This window comes from Bombina bombina, chromosome 1, assembly GCF_027579735.1.
Source record: "Bombina bombina isolate aBomBom1 chromosome 1, aBomBom1.pri, whole genome shotgun sequence".
Classification (NCBI taxonomy): Eukaryota; Metazoa; Chordata; class Amphibia; order Anura; family Bombinatoridae; genus Bombina; species Bombina bombina.
This window is the reverse complement of record NC_069499.1, coordinates 748,440,586-748,453,700: the sequence shown is the minus strand read 5'-3', so window position 1 is coordinate 748,453,700 and position 13,115 is coordinate 748,440,586. Positions and strand designations below refer to the sequence as shown.

Below are 13,115 nucleotides of genomic sequence, written 5' to 3'. Positions count from 1 at the left end.
CATTCATTATATATCTCTTATAGTTTTCTTTTAATATATATCATTTACATCATTTGATATATGTATTTTCATTAGATATAGTGACACAGAGCACCCCCTCATATTTTGTTGTATATCTGTCAAATTTGAAGAACCGTGTTACTGTTCCACGGCATAGATTCCGGTAAAATCGTTTAGTTTTCCTTTTCATTGTGGGAATATATGATAGAAGACAGGGTCTCAGTGGGACTCCTTTATCTTTATAGAATCAAGGGTTAATATCTCCTAAGGGGGGTTATTGAGCAGTGGGGGGCTTTAATCATGTTTGTTATGTGATTCTGTCTGCTTATGTGTAGTGATGTTGGGACTCATGGCTATTGCGGAGCGTAAAAGTTTTTTTTTTTTAGAGCTGCGCAGTTCTTGTAAGGATTGGCGCGCTTTTCCTTTGGCCTGCTTGTTGCACCTCATGATGGGGCGTGGTCACGTTTTCATTCTCAATTCTGTATTCCTGACCGGTGTCGGTGGAGAGGATCTGTTTTCTCTACTTGTCTAGGTCATAGGAGGTGGTGAGTGCCCCAGCCATTGGGGGTGTAAGGTGCCAGTTATTTTTTGTCCAAAATTTAATCTGTCAAGTTATGAAGGATTCTGATTTGTCGGAGAAGGATTTCTCTGATTCAGATTATATTACCTGCGTTGATTGCGGGGAGGCCCAGGTATTACAGCTCAATCAATTATGTTCCATATGCGGTAATAGAGTGCTTTTCTCCTGTTAAGTGTAGTCAGTCCACGGGTCATCCATTACTTATGGGATTATATCTCCTCCCTAACAGGAAGTGCAAGAGGATCACCCAAGCAGAGCTGCTATATAGCTCCTCCCCTCTACGTCATACCCAGTCATTCTCTTGCACCTAACTAATAGATAGGACGTGTGAGAGGACTGTGGTTGTTAAACTTAGTTTTTATTTCTTCAATCAAAAGTTTGTTATTTTAAACAGCACCGGAGTGTGTTGTTTCTTCTCAGGCAGCATTAGAAGAAGAATCTACCTGAGTTTGTGTATGATCTTAGCGGTCGTAACTAAGATCCACTTGCTGTTCTCGGCCATTCTGAGGAGTGAGGTAACTTCAGAACAGGGGATAGCAGGCAGGGTTCACCTGCAAGGAGGTATGTTGCAGTATATTATTTTCTAAGGAATGGAATTGACTGAGAAAATACTGCTAATACCCATGTAATGTAAGTGCAGCTTTAAATGCAGTAGTAGCGACTGGTATCAGGCTGATATGTATGTATGTTTGACACTGAGGAATTTCTGGGGAATGGAACTTCACTAGAAAATACTGTATATATTTAAGTAATATTTGAGCCTCCACTGCAGTGAAAGCGACTAGCAGCAGGCTTATTAATAACATTTCATAATTTTATTTTTAAAACGTTTACTGGCATGTTAATCGTTTTTTTCTGAGGTACTTGGTGATAAAACTTTATGGGCATGATTTTTACCACATGGCTGTCGTTTGTTTCTGAATAAAATCAGTTTACTGAGCTTTCCCCACTGTTGTAATATGAGTGGGAGGGGCCTATTTTAGCGCTTTATTGCGCAGTAAAAATTCAGTCACAGTCTTCCTATTTCTTCCTCCATGATCCAGGACGTCTCTACAGAGCCCAGGGGTCTCCAAAACTAGTTTTGAGGGAGGTAATCACTCACAGCAGACATGTGAGAGTGTGTTTTGACTGTGATAAAAACGTTAATATTAAATTGTTATCCGTTTTTGGGTACTAAGGGGTTAATCATCCATTTGCTGGTGGGTGCAATCCTTTGCTAACTTAATGCATTTACTGTGAAAATTTGGTTGCTATAACTAATTTGGTTCATTGTTATTTCAACTGTGACAGTTTCTTTGTGCTTCTTAAAGGCACAGTAGCGTTTTTTATATTGCTTGTAAATTTATTTGAAAAGTATTTTCCAAGCTTGCTAGTCTCATTGCTAGTCTGTTTAAACATGTCTGACACAGATGAATCTCTTTGTTCAATATGTTTAAAGGCCAATGTGGAGCCCAATAGAAATTTGTGTACTAATTGCATTGATGCTACTTTAAATAAAAGCCAATCTGTACATGTAAAGAAAATTTCACCAGACAACGAGGGGGAAGTTATGCCGACTAACTCTCCTCACGTGTCAGTACCTTCGCCTCCCGCTCAGGAGGTGCGTGATATTGTGGCGCCAAGTACATCAGGGCGGCCCATACAAATCACTTTGCAAGACATTGCTAATGTTATGACTGAAGTACTATCTAAATTGCCAGAATTTAGGGGTAAACGCGATCACTCTGGGGTAAGAACAGAGTGTGCTGATAATAATAGAGCCATGTCTGATACTGCGTCACAATTTGCAGAACATGAGGACGGAGAGCTTCATTCTGTGGGTGACGGATCTGATCCAAGTAAACTGGACTCAGACATTTCAAATTTTAAATTTAAGCATGAGAACCTCCGTGTATTACTAGGGGAGGTATTAGCGGCTCTGAATGATTGTAACACGGTTGCAATTCCAGAGAAAATATGTAGGCTGGATAAATATTTTGCGGTACCGGCGTGTACTGACGTTTTTCCTATACCTAAAAGGCTTACAGAAATTGTTAACAAGGAGTGGGATAGACCCGGTGTGCCTTTTTCACCCCCTCCTATATTTAGAAAAATGTTTCCAATAGACGCCACCACACGGGACTTATGGCAGACGGTCCCTAAGGTGGAGGGAGCAGTTTCTACTCTGGCTAAGCGCACCACTATCCCGGTGGAGGATAGCTGTGCTTTTTCAGATCCAATGGATAAAAAGTTAGAGGGTTACCTTAAGAAAATGTTTGTTCAGCAAGGTTTTATATTACAACCCCTTGCATGCATTGCGCTTGTCACGGCTGCGGCGGCATTCTGGTTTGAGTCTCTGGAAGAGACCCTTAGCACAGCTCCATTGGATGAGATTATAGACAAGCTTAAAGTCCTTAAGCTAGCTAATTCATTTATTTCTGATGCCGTAGTACACTTAACTAAACTTACGGCTAGGAACTCCGGATTCGCCATTCAAGCGCGTAGAGCGCTGTGGCTTAAATCCTGGTCAGCCGATGTGACTTCTAAATCTAAATTGCTTAACATCCCTTTCAAAGGGCAGACATTATTCGGGCCCGGTTTGAAAGAAATTATCGCTGACATTACTGGAGGTAAGGGCCATGCCCTGCCTCAAGACAGGGCCAAACCAAGGGCTAAACAGTCTAATTTTCGTGCCTTTCGTAACTTCAAGGCAGGAGCAGCATCAACTTCCTCCGCTCCAAGACAGGAAGGAATTGTTGTTGCTCGCTACAGACAGGGCTGGAAACCTAACCAGTCCTGGAACAAGGGCAAGCAGGCCAGAAAACCTGCTGCTGCCCCTAAGACAGCATGAAGTGAGGGCCCCCGATCCGGAAACGGATCTAGTGGGGGGCAGACTTTCTCTCTTCGCCCAGGCTTGGGCAAGAGATGTCCAGGATCCCTGGGCGTTAGAGATCATATCTCAGGGATATCTTCTGGACTTCAAAGCTTCTCCTCCAAAAGGGAGATTTCACCTTTCAAGGTTGTCAACAAACCAGATAAAGAAAGAGGCGTTTCTACGCTGTGTACAAGACCTTTTACTAATGGGAGTGATCCACCCAGTTCCGCGGTCGGAACACGGACAAGGGTTTTACTCAAATCTGTTTGTGGTTCCCAAAAAAGAGGGAACCTTCAGACCTATCTTGGACTTAAAGATCCTAAACAAATTCCTAAGAGTTCCATCGTTCAAAATGGAAACTATTCGGACCATCTTACCTATGATCCAAAAGGGTCAGTACATGACCACAGTGGATTTAAAGGATGCCTACCTTCACATACCGATTCACAAGGATCATTACCGGTATCTAAGGTTTGCCTTCCTAAACAGGCATTACCAGTTTGTAGCTCTTCCCTTCGGGTTAGCTACAGCTCCAAGAATCTTTACAAAGGTTCTGGGCTCTCTTCTGGCGGTACTAAGACCGCGAGGAATAGCGGTAGCTCCGTACCTAGACGACATTCTGATACAAGCGTCAAGTTTCCAAACTGCCAAGTCTCATACAGAGTTAGTTCTGGCATTTCTAAGGTCGCATGGGTGGAAGGTGAACGTAGAAAAGAGTTCTCTATTGCCACTCACAAGAGTTCCCTTCTTGGGGACTCTTATAGATTCTGTAGAAATGAAAATTTACCTGACAGAGGACAGGTTATCAAAACTTCTAAATGCTTGCCGTGTCCTTCATTCCATTCAACACCCGTCAGTGGCTCAATGCATGGAGGTAATCGGCTTAATGGTAGCGGCAATGGACATAGTACCTTTTGCATGCCTGCATCTCAGACCGCTGCAATTGTGCATGCTAAGTCAGTGGAATGGGGATTACTCAGATGTGTCCCCTATGCTAAATCTGGATCAAGAGACCAGAGATTCTCTTCTATGGTGGCTTTCTCGGCCACATCTGTCCAGGGGGATGCCCTTCAGCAGGCCAGATTGGACGATTGTAACAACAGACGCCAGCCTGCTAGGTTGGGGCGCTGTCTGGAATTCCCTGAAGGCTCAGGGATCATGGACTCAGGAGGAGAGACTCCTTCCAATAAACATTCTGGAATTAAGAGCAGTTTTCAATGCCCTTCTGGCTTGGCCTCAGTTAGCAACTCTGAGGTTCATCAGGTTTCAGTCGGACAACATCACGACTGTGGCTTACATCAACCATCAGGGAGGGACAAGGAGTTCCCTAGCGATGATGGAAGTCTCAAAGATAATTTGCTGGGCAGAGTCTCACTCTTGCCACCTGTCAGTGATCCACATCCCAGGCGTGGAGAACTGGGAGGCGGATTTCCTAAGTCGCCAGACTTTTCATCCGGGGGAGTGGGAACTTCATCCGGAGGTGTTTGCCCAACTGCTTCAGCATTGGGGCAAACCAGATCTGGATCTCATGGCGTCTCGCCAGAACGCCAAGCTTCCTTGTTATGGATCCAGGTCCAGGGACCCGGGAGCAGTACTGATAGATGCTCTGACAGCACCTTGGGTTTTCAACATGGCTTATGTGTTTCCACCCTTCCCGATGCTTCCTCGATTGATTGCCAGGATCAAACAGGAGAGAGCATCGATGATTCTAATAACGCCTGCGTGGCCACGCAGGACCTGGTATGCAGATCTAGTGGACATGTCGTCCTGTCCACCATGGTCTCTGCCTCTGAGACAGGACCTTCTGATTCAGGGTCCTTTCAAACATCCAAATCTAATTTCTCTGAGGCTGACTGCATGGAGATTGAACGCTTGATTCTATCAAAGCGGGGATTCTTGGAGTCAGTGATTGACACCTTAATACAGGCTAGGAAACCTGTTACCAGGAAAATTTACCATAAAATATGGCGTAAATACTTATATTGGTGCGAATCCAAGAGTTACTCATGGAGTAAGGTTAGGATTCCTAGGATATTGTCTTTTCTACAAGAAGGTTTAGAAAAGGGTTTATCTGCTAGTTCGTTAAAGGGACAGATCTCAGCTCTGTCTATCCTTTTACACAAACGTCTGTCAGAAGTTCCAGACGTTCAGGCTTTTTGTCAGGCTTTGGCTAGGATTAAGCCTGTGTTTAAGACTGTTGCTCCGCCGTGGAGCTTAAACTTAGTTCTTAACGTTCTGCAAGGTGTTCCGTTTGAACCCCTTCATTCCATTGATATCAAGCTGTTATCTTGGAAAGTTCTGTTTTTAATGGCGATTTCCTCGGCTCGAAGAGTCTCTGAGTTATCGGCCTTACATTGTGATTCTCCTTATCTGATTTTTCATTCAGACAAGGTAGTTCTGCGTACTAAACCTGGGTTCTTACCTAAGGTAGTCACTAACAGGAATATCAATCAAGAGATTGTTGTTCCATCATTGTGCCCTAACCCTTCTTCAAAGAAGGAACGACTTCTGCACAATCTGGACGTCGTCCGTGCCCTGAAATTTTATTTGCAGGCAACTAAGGATTTTAGTCAAACTTCTTCCCTGTTTGTCGTTTATTCTGGACAGAGGAGAGGTCAAAAAGCTTCGGCTACCTCTCTCTCTTTTTGGCTTCGTAGCATAATACGTTTAGCATATGAGACTGCTGGACAGCAGCCTCCTGAAAGGATTACAGCTCATTCTACTAGAGCTGTGGCTTCCACTTGGGCCTTTAAGAATGAGGCCTCTGTTGAACAGATTTGCAAGGCTGCAACTTGGTCTTCACTTAATACTTTTTCAAAATTTTACAAATTTGACACTTTTGCTTCTTCGGAGGCTGTTTTTGGGAGAAAGGTTCTACAGGCAGTGGTTCCTTCCGTGTAAAGATCCTGCCTTTCCCTCCCGTCATCCGTGTACTTTTAGCTTTGGTATTGGTATCCCATAAGTAATGGATGACCCGTGGACTGACTACACTTAACAGGAGAAAACATAATTTATGCTTACCTGATAAATTCCTTTCTCCTGTAGTGTAGTCCGTCCACGGCCCGCCCTGTTGTTTACGGCAGGTCTAAAAATTTTTAACTTAAACTCCAGTCACCACTGCACCCTATAGTTTCTCCTTTCTCGTTTGGTTTCGGTGGAATGACTGGGTATGACGTAGAGGGGAGGAGCTATATAGCAGCTCTGCTTGGGTGATCCTCTTGCACTTCCTGTTAGGGAGGAGATATAATCCCATAAGTAATGGATGACCCGTGGACTGACTACACTACAGGAGAAAGGAATTTATCAGGTAAGCATAAATTATGTTTTTTCTCCCAATGGAGTGAGGTTAGAGACCGCAGAGCCGTCGATCTGAGGATTCTGTGTACCGTGAGGTGCATCCCCTAGAATATTCTGTTCCTACACAGGCAGTTGTCCCAAATTCCGTTACCCCTTCTCCGGAAGGAGGTTTATTTCCACCAGAGGTTACTGCACGGTTTTGCATGGCCATATCTTTGGCGCACTTTCATCTTCCTGATTACAAGCAAAGAGTTCATCCGTGTCCTTTTACCCTGGGTGCGTCAGGTGAGGGGTCGATTATTTTGGATCTTCCCTCTGGGCAAGCGGTTCCCTCTGAAGCTTCAGGGGTGCAGCCTTCAGGGTTGGGGCATTCAGATGCCCCGGCGGAGGTGAGTTTTGCCTTTAGATTCAGACTGGCGCACCTGCTTGTACTGCTGAGACATGTGTTGGCGACATTGGAGGATTCCGGTTCTGACTCGTCGGCAAAACCTCAGTCTCCCGAATCAGATGGCGAACAGCGCCAGACGAGTGAAGGGATCAGATCCAACTCCTAATCGTCTCTTGTTTGTGTATCTAATCCCAGTTCTGAGCTCTTGGGGAATCCGGTCTCTGACAGGCTGGTCCTGTTAGTGTTCCCATTCCTTTTGGCGTTCACCTACAGGTGCTGCCTACTTTCTTTTTGATCCAGTTAGGATGTGTTTTATTTCTTTCATTTTCAGAGCTCGAGACTGTTGTAGACTTTGCCTTTGGGAAAGTTTTTTTTCCTTCTCTGGGATTTGATACTGGCGAATTTATGATCGCGCTTGATGTTGCTTCCGGCGGACGTTATAAAAAAAAAAGTTTTTACCAGACAATGTTTAAGCCTCAGAGCTTATTTGTCTATTGTTTGTCTGTTTAGTTAGTCTAGCCCTGCTAGGGTTTAGAACTTGCAGTTAACCCTTGAACAGTTCTGTCGTACCCTGGACATCAGGCTGGTCCTGATTGGGTACTAGTTTTCTCTGTTCTGTTGAGGTTTTTGATCACTTCTTCTTCAGAGGTTATTTTCTTGTTTTCTACAAGCTATAGGAGGCCCTTCTATCCTTGATGTCAGGCTGGTCCTAGTTTGTTTCGTCTTGGATGTCCGATGTTTTTTCGCTCCTATGTTTCTTGTCCCTGCGTAGCTAGCATAGTTAGCTGGGATTACGAATCCTGCTGGCAGTATATTTGTAGTTCCTGAGATCCTTTGGACAGGAGCTGGATTCTCCCTTCTGAGGAGAATTACCTATGGCTCAACACATATACAACAGAGACACAGGTTCTACTCCCCGTACAGCCTTTTCAGGGATCAGATGACTTCCTTGAGATCTTCAGTACCTAGTGTAGAGGGTGATTTCCCTTCTATTGATACTCCATTGTGGATTGAATTGTCCAATTGTGGTTCCTATATCCTTAGGCAATGCTTCCTTTCTTAAGATTGCTGTATTTTTCGCTTCAACTTGCCTTATGGGGAAGGTAGTCCTGTTTCCTAGGGACCGTTTTTTTTTTCTTGCAATACTCTGATAGGAGTTTCAGGATTCTCGTTCATTTGTCAATTCCTTGAGCTGGTGGTTGATCCTGACTTAGAGACTGTCGTTTTCTCTCAATTACTGAGGTGTGAGTTTTGATCTTTTTTTTGGGTCCTACCTTTGTCTTCGGACTTTGTAGGTGTTATCCTTAAAGCCCTTTGGGGCTGAGTGGACAGTCACTGGGATGCAGCATGAGAAATCATGGAAGTGTTTGCATCAACTCGTATGCAATTTTTTTTACAGAAGGGGTAACTTTGTGGTTGTTCTGCAAGATTTCTTGACCTTGATCTGGTTTTGGGGGTCCGGTTTTTAACTTAGTCCTTGTCTTTGACTTGGCATTTTGGTTACTCTGTTTTCCAGATTTCCATAAACTTTGGATCTGTCTGGCATCCAGTAGTAGGTTTGTTAGTGGTGTTGTTCCTACTGGGGCGGCACTTCTTCTCTCTTCGGAGATATGGAAGAGGTTTTCCTGGGAATTTCTCTTCTGGAGTCTTCCTAGGTTTTTTCTTCGATTTCCTTCTATTATGGGAGGATCTACTGCGCCTATCCAGTTGGCTCCTTCTGAGTAATTTTTTCTCATCTGACTCTTGGAGTTCAGTGGGTCGAGGGTCTCTTTTTGCTGAGGGTACCTTCCCTTCGAGTTTATGAAGGGAACTGAGGATTGTTATCCTGGAACCCAAGCTAGTCTCTTTGGGTATCGGTGCCTCTTTCCTTTCGTAATCATGGAGGAAGATTTGTCATCTGTTCTCCAGGCCTTGTCAATCCTATGTATTTTTTATTACCCTTGTCTTTTTGGACCTTGCCAGTCGCTGCCATGATGGGCTAGTTAGACCGGAATAGGGGTCAGAATCTCTGACTGCTCTGTTTGGGCATCGACCACTTGTCATTAATCCATAGTGCTCCTTCCTTAAGTTGGTGGGCATTACAGTCGGTTCGGATGATATGGATGGAACCTTCCCTCAGTGGGTATCTGGTTTTCTTCATTGGTCAGGGTGTTGTCCTCCCTTACCCCGTTAACTAGTAGGGGTGGAGTTGGTCCGCTCTGCTTTCTGAGTTTTTTTTTTTTTCTCTTCCTCTTTTCCAGGAAGGTCCTGGTGCTCGTTTGCTAGCTACTTGGTTGGCTTATTGTTTAGTCTGTCTTCCTATCGAATGGAAGCCGGCGGCTTTAGTTTGTGGCATGAACAGAGATTACTATTCTGTTCCTGTTGGCTCCTGGTGTTTCTGACCTGTGGTTGTTCAGTTATCTGTACTAGAAAGCTGTCTGTGGTAGGGTAGTTATTTTCTACCTTTTCATCCTTCCGGATATTTGTATCTGGTTAAGGCTCTACATTGATTCTTTGGATGTGTAGGAGGTCGTCTGGAATTTTCCCTTTTTCCTCCTTCTCTCCGTTGCAGAGTATTCTCTGCGGGGCATTATCCTCTTGCAGCCTTGTAGTCTGCTCTTTTTCGAGTTATGCTTGGGGCTTCTTTTTCTGTTCTGTCCTTGACTCTTCGGGGATTGTTTTCTGGAGGATGTTTCTGACCTTCTTTTATCTGATTCTTCCTTTCCTTTTAGTTGGGGAGACTGTGGTATGGGTGAGTTAGTTTGTTTCCTCTTGCCATTGATCATGGAGAGGGTTTAACTTTTGTGTGCCTCTAGTCAGTGGGACTGTTGTCTCCTAAGCGGCTTTTGTGCTCAGTTGAGCCCAGGATTTATGAGTGGTCTTTAACAGGGATCTTATGGTTCTGATTGATGTGCAGTTGCTGTGTCCTCTTCCAATTTTTTGTTCCTTCTGCTTCGGTTGAAGTAGTTTTGTATCCGGAATTTGAGTGATGTGTTAGGCTGTGGTGCCCTCAGAATGGGCCGCATTTTTTGTTCCTGCTCGTTTGCATTCAATGTCCTCTTTAAGCTTGGGTATTGATTTCCCAAAAGTAATGAATGCAGCTATGGACTCTCCCTTATTTAAAAAGAAAAACTTAAATTATACTTACCAGATCATTTTCTTTTCTTCTTTTCTTCTGTACGGGGAGAGCCCACAGCTCTCCGCCCGTTATTTCCATGGGCAGCCTTTAAATTATTTTTATTTGTCGTTCTGGCACCTTTTTCACCCTATGTCTCCTACTGTTCCTTGTTCCCTTAGCAGAATGACTAGGGGATGAGGGAAGTGGGGGCGGTATTTATTTAAGCCTTCGGCTGGGGTGTCTTTGCTTCCTCCTGGTGGCCAGGTCCAGTATTCCCAAAAGTAATGAATGCAGCTGTGGACTCTCCCCATACAGAAGTAAAGAAAATTATCTGGTAAGCATAATTTATTTGTTTGAATCAAAAAGGTTTGAAGGGACATTAGACACCAAGAAAATTTTAAATTAAAATGTTTTAATTATATAAAGCAATAGGAGGGGGATTCTGTGCAAAGGAGGGCTACCAAAACGGTACATGGTCTAAAAAATAAAACTTACTAGGATAGGCTCAATGACCTAAATATGTATAGCTTAGAGGAGAGAAGGGAAAGAGGTGATATGATAGCAACTTTCAAGTACATTAAAGGGTTTAGTAAAACTGAGGCTGTGGGTATTTTACATAAAATGGAAAATTTAAGAACAAGGGGTCATGATCTCAAGCTAAAGGGTAATAGATTCAGGAGTAATTTGAGGAAGCACTTCTTTACAGAAAGAGTGATTGATTTATGGAATGAACTTCCTCAAGAGGTAGTAGCGACAAACACTGTAGGGGACTTTAAAAATGCATGGGACAAGCATAAGGCTATCCTACAAACTAGATAAGTTTATACTGTTAGGTAATATCGGGCAGACTTGCTGAGCCTATGGCTCTTATCTGCTGTTTCTATGCAATTACTCTCATTATTTAATTTTTCCACTTTTTTTTTTTTTTTTTTTAATTTGAAAATTGTTGGAAAATTGTTTTGTTTTTCCATATGTTGCAGTATTAGCTCTGTGGGTGTGTAATGTGAATCTATACAGTACTAGAGTCCCTTTCTTGCAGAAGAAGGGTTTTTAAATTTGTTGCAGTTTTGGTACTAAATAACCCCATTTATATGGATTCTTTTCTGTTATTTTCATTTTACCATACATACCTTTTTTAATTTGAGCAGCTGTTGCTTGGAAGTATTGTGGGATTTTCTTTCCAACTGGGCCTATAAATTGATCTTTACTTTTAAAAAAATCTAATTGTTTATATATTGCTTTGCAAAATCCCCTTATCTATGTGTCACTAAGATATTACCATGGACTTTAACAATTGCCATAATTTTTAGCTTAGCTTTTTATCGTTTCTTTTTAGATTGTGCCATCTTCTCCTATCCGCATGTCAAGTAGCCGTCTTCACCAGATTAAACAGGTGAGCTAGAGGTCTTGCTGTTTCTTAAAAAGAGCCTATACATACAAAAACAAAATCTAATTTCTCATTCACTAATGTTGTATGTGCACTACAGTATTTAACCATTTAATTTTACTCTTGCAAACAACTGTAGTTGTCGTGTACAGTGACGTATAGAGCCAAGGCGGCAGGTTCCATTCATTTTAGAGAGTTTTTAAAGGGATATCGCGTTCAAATGTTTTTTTTTCCTTACATCTTCAACATTTTATGTCAGAATTGTGTTACAATTTTTCATGAATCTTTTTGGGCTAAGTAAAACAATGTCTTCTGCTTTGAAGAATGGACATTCATCCTCCAACAAGAGAGCTGTGAGAGTTCACACTTATTAACCAGCGAGATTTAATACAACCGTTGTGCACAAACATGTATTTCCTGCTAGTTTCAATTTCAATTCAAATCTACTTATTTGTTTTTATTTGTAGCGTGTTTAATTCCTGTTTTTTTGATAAATGTGTGAGATTTTTTTTTTTCCAGTACAATGACTGTGTGAGGTGATCCTTGCTTTGGCACAGGTTAATTCAACAATTTACAACTAAACCCTTTGCTAATAAACAGTAGACAAATGCACAGATAAAAAAAATAGTATATGAGAAAAAAGCTCCAAAATGTTCTTTTATGATTTGGATAGTGAATACAATTGTTTAACAAATTTCCAATTTACTTCTACTATCAAATGTTCTTCATTCTCTTGGTATCGTTATTGATCATCAGCAAAACACTACGAAGGCCTAGCAGAGCACATCTGGTAAGCCAATGACAAGAGGCATATATTTTTCACCATCAATTAGCCGATGGCTCCAACATTGCTGCTCCTGAGCCTACCTAGGTATGATTTTTAGCAAAGGATACCAAGAGAACAAAACAAATCTGATGATAGAAGTAAACTGGAAAGTTGTTTAAAATCGCATGCTCTAAATCGTGAACATTTTTAATTTTGACTTTACTGTCCCTTTTAACTGAAAATGTTAACCCTTTATTTCCTATGTGGAACGTATTCAGGGCAGCATAGGAGCAACTGGTTTTGTGATATAGTTCTTCACGCATTTTTTTTCTCCATGTTATGTTTTTTTTTTTTTTTTCTTGACAATTTGTCATAATGAAATATTGTGGACAATATTTTGTTTTATTTCTAATCATTTGTAGCTGCTTTCAGTTAACTAACCTGTCTGCATAGATCAGGTGTTGACAAATCTGTTTAAAATTTTGAAGCCAATAAGAATATTTAGGATCTGGACATATTTTTAGGAGCCAGACAGTGGTATTTGTAAATAGATATATGGATAAAAGCCCAAACAGGAGCCAGGGGTAAAATTCTAGAAGCCAGTGGCTATCTGGGTCCTGGGTTTGCCAAACCCTGGCATTGATGTCATGAAGTCTCTTGGAGGCAATTTAGATTAGATTAAAAAAAATCCCATGCAGATACTTCTTGTAGCAGTACTTTGAATGTAGGTTATTTTGGTCCTATAG

At 42.1% G+C, this 13,115-nt stretch overlaps 1 protein-coding gene across 6 annotated transcripts in view; it reads left to right on the top strand.

The window, feature by feature from the left end:
• Window positions 1–13,115, top strand: part of LOC128645938 (P2R1A-PPP2R2A-interacting phosphatase regulator 1) — a 280,777-nt gene that overhangs the window by 39,883 nt on the left and 227,779 nt on the right. For 4 of the 6 annotated variants that reach the window (XM_053699273.1, XM_053699271.1, XM_053699275.1 and 1 more), the window contains exon 3: window positions 11,553–11,609. The exons of the other annotated variants lie outside the window; for them this stretch is intronic. In XM_053699273.1, the coding sequence (XP_053555248.1) occupies window positions 11,553–11,609 (57 nt within the window). The remainder of the gene's footprint in view (window positions 1–11,552; window positions 11,610–13,115) is intronic. 6 annotated transcript variants of the gene reach the window in all.